Source organism: Dipodomys ordii, unplaced genomic scaffold (assembly GCF_000151885.1).
Source record: "Dipodomys ordii isolate 6190 unplaced genomic scaffold, Dord_2.0 Scaffold105, whole genome shotgun sequence".
Taxonomy (NCBI): domain Eukaryota; kingdom Metazoa; phylum Chordata; class Mammalia; order Rodentia; family Heteromyidae; genus Dipodomys; species Dipodomys ordii.
The window spans coordinates 1,033,694-1,040,486 of NW_012267321.1; the positions used below are offsets into that span (position 1 = coordinate 1,033,694).

At 53.4% G+C, this 6,793-nt stretch overlaps 1 protein-coding gene across 1 annotated transcript in view; it reads right to left on the reverse strand.

The window, feature by feature from the left end:
• Positions 1 to 2,831: 2,831 nt before the first annotated feature.
• Nosip (nitric oxide synthase interacting protein) overlaps positions 2,832 to 6,793 on the reverse strand; it is a 6,580-nt gene continuing 2,618 nt past the window's right edge. The window contains exons 3-9 of the mRNA XM_013027710.1: positions 6,241 to 6,325; positions 5,315 to 5,474; positions 5,108 to 5,232; positions 4,819 to 5,006; positions 4,620 to 4,728; positions 4,104 to 4,202; positions 2,832 to 2,962 (exon numbers count right to left, since the gene is read on the reverse strand). Of these exons, the coding sequence (XP_012883164.1) occupies positions 4,131 to 4,202; positions 4,620 to 4,728; positions 4,819 to 5,006; positions 5,108 to 5,232; positions 5,315 to 5,474; positions 6,241 to 6,325 (739 nt within the window). The 3' untranslated portion in view covers positions 2,832 to 2,962; positions 4,104 to 4,130. The remainder of the gene's footprint in view (positions 2,963 to 4,103; positions 4,203 to 4,619; positions 4,729 to 4,818; positions 5,007 to 5,107; positions 5,233 to 5,314; positions 5,475 to 6,240; positions 6,326 to 6,793) is intronic.

A 6,793-nucleotide genomic window follows, 5' to 3' on the forward strand; every position in this document is an offset into this window, starting at 1 on the left:
GCGCTGTAGCTCAAGTGGTAGAGCGCTCGCCTTGAGCTGAAGAGCTGAGGGACAGCGCCCAGGCCCAGAGTTCAAGCCCCACGACCGACAAAAAAAGAAAAAGCCCCATGTGCTCCTCATCAGAGAAGGGCTCTCAATGACTTAGGTCAACCCCAGCTGCACCTCGGAGTTGCACAGAGTAGCTCACAAGACAGAACCGAAAACTAAAGCCAAAAAGGTCTGGGATTGTGGCTCAAGTGGTAGAGTGCCTGCCTAATAATGTGTAGTCCTGAGCTTAAACCCTAGTACTGCCAATAAATTAAAAAACAAAACCAAAAACCAGCCAGGTGCCAGTGGCTCACACCTGTCCTCCTAGCTACTTAGGTTGAGATCTGAGGATCACGGTTAGAAGCCAGTTCCGGCAGGAAAGTCCATGAGACTCTTTAATCACAGAAAAAGCTAGAAGTGGTGCTGTGGCTCAAAGTGATAGAGCACTAACCTTGAGCAAAAGAAGCCCAGGGACAGCGTCCAGGCCCAGAGTTCAAGCCCCAGGACTGACAGAAAAAAAAATTCAGAATCTTAAGGTAGGAAAAAATTATAGGACTGCAGTCCCCATGATTCATCCCCACCATACTTCATGGTGTGTGTGTGTGTATGTATGCAAGTCCTGGGGCTTGAACTCGGGGCCTGAGCTCTTCAGCTCAAGGAAAACAAGCACCCTACCACTTGAGCCACAGTGCAACTTCTGGTTTTCTGGTGGTTCACTGGAGATAAGAGTCTCATGGACTTTCCTGCCTGGACTGGCTTTGAACTGTGATCCCCAGAATTCACTAGAATGACAAATGTGAGCCACTATTGCTCTTTATTCTTTATAATGAATAAATGTCCTGGCATTTATTAAGGACAATTACAAGGGCTGATGTCAATTTTTTTCCAGTTTCAGCAGGGTCATTTGAGGACTCCTTGTCCAGCTGTTGCTGTTTTTCTGGCTGGGAGGTCTTGGTGGTTTAGCTCCAGGCTAAAAGCTGAACAAAGGAGAAACTCACCCCGTGCTTTTTCTGAATGTGAAGTCCCCTCCGATCCCTGCCTGATTGTCTTCACTTTCCAGTGGCTTTCTGCAATTGTTTTCTATTTTCTTCAGCATTTATCACTGTGATTTAGGAGAGTGCTGGAATGTGAATTCTAACTATGGGCATGCAGGCTTTTGATGAGGGCTGTCCGCCCCCTGGTGGCCACAGGTGGCAATGGCAAGCCTGTCAATGTAGCATGGTCCAAAATCCTGTATCAAAATAGCAACAATTTACTCCCTATATAATAGCTTGTGCTGGAAATCCAACTACCACCTTCATATTCTGAGTACCTCCATATAGAAGGGTGTTTTTTTTTTTTTTGTCAGTCATGGGGTTTGAACTCTGGGCCTGGGCGCTGTCCCTGAGCTCTCCAGCTCAAGGCTAGCACTCTATCACTTGAGCCACAGGGCCACTTCTGGTTTTCTGGTGGTTCACTGGAGATGAGTCTAATGGACTTTCCTGTCCAGGCTGGCTTTGAACTATAATCCTCAAATCTCAGCCTCCTGAGTAGCTAGGATTACAGACGAGAGCTACCAGTGCCTGGCCTATTTTTTTTTTTTTTTTGGGTCCGGTTGTGGGGCCTGAACTGTGGGCCTGGACGCTGTCCCTCAGTTCTTCAGCTCAAAGCTAGCGCTCTACCACTTGAGCCACAGTGCCACTTCTGGCTTTTTTCTTTTTGCTTATGTGGTGCTGAGGAATCGAACCCAGGGCCTCATGCATGCAAGGCAAGCGCTCTACCACTGAGCCACCTTCCCAGCCCGGCCTACCTATTTTTATGTGTGTGTTTTGCACATTTTTTTATTTGTGCAAGTGGTAGAGCTGGAACTCAGGGCCTGGGCACTGTCCTTGAGTTTTTTTGCTCTAGGCTGACACTGTACCATTTGAGCCACAGATCCATTTCCAGATTTTTGGTGATTAACTGGAGATAAAAGTGTCACAGATTTTCCTGCCCAGGCTGGCTTTGAACCATGGTCCTCTTGAGTAGCTGGGATGACAGACTTGAGCCTCTGGTTTGGGGCTGTTTTGCTCGTTTAATCTGTACATACTAACAATTCCAGCTGTGCAAAATGTTAACATGTCTTCCACCACATTTGTCTTCTCAGAGGCAGTAATTTTTTTTTTTTTTTTGATCTGGTCGAGGGGCCTGGGCACTGTCCCTCAGCTCTTCAGCTCAAGGCTAGTGCTCTACTACTTGAGCCACAGCAACACTTATGGCTTATGTGGTGCTGAGGAATCAAACCCAGGGCCTCAGGCATGCAAGGCAAGCGCTCTACCACTGAACCACCTTCCCAGCCCTGGCAGTAAATATTTCTTTGCAAGAAAAATTTACAGATTGAAGCAAATACCTACAAATTGTTTTTTTCTTCTCTTTTGGGAGCCATGCCTCTGGTGAGTTTCTTTTTAACAGAAACTACAGCTAGCTAGCACTTGTGTGTGTATGCTTTTACTGGAGTTTGGATCTCCATTTATAAGCTGAGGTGTTGCTGGCTCATGCCTGTGGGGAGGCCTGTGGGGGGCCCGGGTGCTGTCCCTGAGCTCTTTTGCTCAAGGCAAGTGCTCTACCTCTTGAGTACTTCCTGGTGGATAATTGAAGATGAGTTTCACACTTTCCTGCCCGGGCTGACTTTGACCTGTGATCCTCAGATCTCAGCCTCCTGAGTAGCTAGGATTACAGGCGTGAGCCACTGTTGTCCAGCTTTAGTGTATTTTTTATTCAGGGAATTACACTGATAGGACCTGAGCGCATTGGCAAGGTGGTTCCTCTTCCGTAGCTGCAGAGTACAGCATCCACCATGGTGGATGGCTCATAATTCACCCATTTTTCTGCTGATCAACCAGATCATCTCCAGCTGGGGCTGTTACAAAACACACACCAACATGGTAGTTTGTTGTGGTGTTTGTGTGGATTTTCCCTGTGAAGGCATGAGGAAGCAGAGGGGGTTGGAACACCAAGTGGGTATACCTTTAACTTCAGTAGATAGTACCAACTCATTTTCACACCCATTACAGTAATAATTTCTAGTCCTTGTTGAGCATGGTGGTGCATGCCTGAAATCCCAGAGATGGGAGACTCTCTGCCCTGGGCAAAAACTCAAGACCCCCATCCAAGGAAGGGTCTTGCGTGCACTTGCTGCCCCTTGAACCACACCGCCAGCTTACTTTAACATTGGTTGTATTCAAGATCGGGTTGGCCTGGACCGTGATCTCCCTATTTGTTTTCCTTTGTTGAGAAAAGAGGTACTGGCTGAGATTTAGTCTTTGTGAACTCATGTCTGATCTGACTTCTGGCTTTCTGACTTTTGAGTCTTGTGCCACACAGAATCGTGGGCACTTGAAATCCCTGCGAGTACTGCGATTACACATGGGCACCATCATGATCAGCTAACTCGCCGTTTTTATTTGGGGTGAGGTAGTCTATGCTGAGTGTGAAGACAAGGGGTCTTGATGGATCTGAGAGGAAACCAGAGAGTTGGGGTGATGGCAAAATGAGGGTACAGGTGGTGGGTGGGGGTGATGAGGCAGTCTTGGGGGTTGGGTGGGAGGGCTCTGAGGGACCTAGAGAAGTTTCTAGACGCAGACACTCAGCTTGGGGCCTCTCCAGGTATGGGATGATGCTACTGGCCTTCCTTCCAGAACCTTCCCTCTGCAGTAAGTGTACTGGCTTGTCCTCCATTCCCCAGGGGTGGGATGGCGGCTAAGGCCAGGGGTCCTGTGATGGTGTGGGCTTGGGTGCCAGTCCTGCCAACCACCACACAGCTCAGCAGAAGGAAGGGTGCCAGGCCCTGGCCCTGGGGAGCACACACAGGCCAGGGTGTTCCTGGGGCAACAATGGAGGCCTTTCTAAAATCTTCTACCTCTTTCAACTCTAGCCCGGTGGGGAGGGCGGATCTGGCCACCCTCTCTGGCTGGCCCTGAGTTCCAGCACAACTCAGGACAGCAGTCCTCCAATTCTGGCTCTCGGGTGGGCGCCGTGGGGCAGCTGGGTGCTGAGGCCCTGCCCTGACCCTGGAGCTCTGCGAGGAAGAAGACGCCACTGGGCCACGAACCCCTCACCGTTTATTAGTTTACCGGCAACCGTGCTCAGGCCTGCATCACTGGCCGGGACATCTCTGCCTGCAGCTTCACCCCTGAGCCCGCGAAGCCCGTGCCGCCCTGCAAAGGTGGAAACGGGTGAGGGAGGCAGCGAGGAGGGCAGACAGCGGGGCGTAGGGGGCGAGGGGGGGGGAGGCTGGGCTCTAGTGGGATGCAGGGTGGGAGATAGGGTGGGGAAGCTGGCCAGGGACCCAGGGGGCAATCGGCAGGGAGGGGGCAGGGTCCTAGGAAAAGGAGGGCAAGGCCTCAGGAAGAGGGAAGGGGCAAGGTCCTTAGAAGAGGGCAGGGACTGCAAGGGTATGTGTGTCTATGGATGGGGGCGGGGCCCACAGGAAGGGGCGGGATCACACCAGATTGGGAGGAGCCTGGAGGGTGGAGCCCAGGGAGGGGCCTACAGAAAGGGGTGTGGCCACAGCCCGATGGGAGGGTGGAGCCTAGGGGCGGGGCGGGGCCCGGCAGTGCACAGGGGCGGCCTACCCGCTGCAGAACGATGATGTCGCGTTCCGTGAGAGCATCCCCGCTCACCGGGTCCATCATGTCTTTCCGGATCAGCCTCTCCACGCACTCGAGGGTGACCACCGCCCCCCTGCGGGTGGAGGGCGTAGGTCAGGGGTGGCCTGGGCAGCCCACAGCCTGGCAGAGCCCCCCCCCCCTCGTTCCCCAGTCCCGGGCTCACGAGGGCCGCAGCACGGCGCAGGGCGTCGCATTGCTCAGGCTGTCGCGGGTCACTGCGCACACGTAGCGCTCGCTGCGCGTGATGAGCCCCACGCGGTCCACCGAGTCGTCCAGGGGGGTGAAGCGCACGGGCGTCAGGTCGGACATGCGCAGCGGCTTCCCCGACATGGGGCAGGTGACGGTGCGGGACTGCGGGGCAGAGGCTGGCGTCAGGCGGGGGCTGCGGAGGGCGGAGAGGGGACGCCCCCTTCCCCACCATGGGACCCTAACCAGCCTCACTGCGAGCTCACCGGCTTCTCCAGCTTGGTGGCCTTGGCCTCAGGCGTCAGCGACGGGATCCAGAAGCTGGGCAGTGCTTTGTCCCTGTCCTTGTCCTTGCTGGGAGCTGCGGCGCTGGGCCCGGGCTGGCCCTCCTCTGAGGGGAGGGGGAGAATCGAGAATCAGATGGGCGTCCAGCCAGGCAGGGGGTGGCCCCGCGCCCCTCCCATTCCTGTCACCTGTGCTGGGTCCCGAGGCGACCTTGGATGTGAAAGGGTTGAGGGGCCGGCTCACGATGGCCTCCTCCTTCTCCAGGAAGCCCCGAACCTGGTCCTGGGCAGCCGCACGCTGCAGCTTTTTCTGTTCCTCCCGCCGGGCTCCCCGCTGCTTCTCGTAGGCCTGGGGGAAAGGCAGGAGGCGCTGAGCCCGCATCTCCTCACCCCATTTCCCTTGTAGGCACACAGAGGTCTACCCCCAGCACTGCTGGGTAGAAGGTGGCAAGCACCGAGGCGTGCATGTTCAATTGGCTGTACAAACCAGGCATGGTGGTACTCCTATAATCGCAGCCACTCAGGAGGCAGAGGTGGAAGGATTGAGTGTGAGGCCAGATTGGGTTACACAGTGCAGTCTTATCTCAAAAAACAAACAAAAGTCAGCCAAACCAGGCTTGTGCTCAAGTCAGATGGCTATGCCTGTTATCCTAGGTACTCAGGAGGCTGAGATCAGAGGACTGCAGTTCAAAGCCAGCCCAGGCAGTAAAGTCCTTGAGAATCTTTTTTTTTTTTTGTCAGTCTTGGGGCTTGAACTCTGGGTCTGGCCGCTGTCTCTGTGCTCTTCAGCTCAAGGCAAGCGCTCTACCACTTGAGTTACAGCACCACTTCTGGTTTTCTAGTGGCTTATTGGAGATAAGGGTCTCACGGGACTTTTCTATCTGGGCTGGCCTTGAACTATGATCTTCAGATCTCAGCCTCCTGTGTAGCTAGGATTACAGGTGTGAGCCACCCGTGCCCACAGTCCTTGAGAATCTTATCTCCAGCAAGTGGAGTTGAGACTTAAATAGTAGAGTAGTAGCCCTGGGCAACAAAGCTCAGAAGCAGCACCCAGGCTGTGGGTTCAGGTTCTAGTATGAGCACACACAAAAGAACACTGTCCTCCCCTTCCTCACCTTCATTTGCCGGGCAATCTCCTTCTTCTGGTGCAGAATGTACTCCAGGATGGCCTCCCGCTCGAACAGGTACCCATCAGGGCTGCAGGGAGGTGGGGGAACAAAATGGAACTGACCAGATCACAGCCAGGGGGAAAAGTACGCCCATTACCTGCTCCCCACCTGGGCTGCATGCAGGGCCCACAGCGCCTCCCTGAGCCCCGAGGGGCTCCCTCCCACGTTTATTTAATTTTTTTATCGTGAAAATATCGTTTAGAGGGGTTACAATTATATAGACAAGATAATGAGTACATCTCTTATCAAGCATTGTTGCCTCCTCCTTTGTTTCCCCTTCCCATCCCTTCCCATCTCTCCCCCACAAGTCCCACCACTCCAACCCCACCAAAGTTCGTTTTTCAACATGATTTGTATGTCTCATTGTTGCAATGGGTCCACCTGTATCCCTATTTAAACGATTTGTTTTTTCCCTTCCCCTCCACAAATTATACCAACATCAAATACAGTGAAAGCAGGGGTTATACCGTGGGGGAGGGACATACAAAGCAACAAAGAA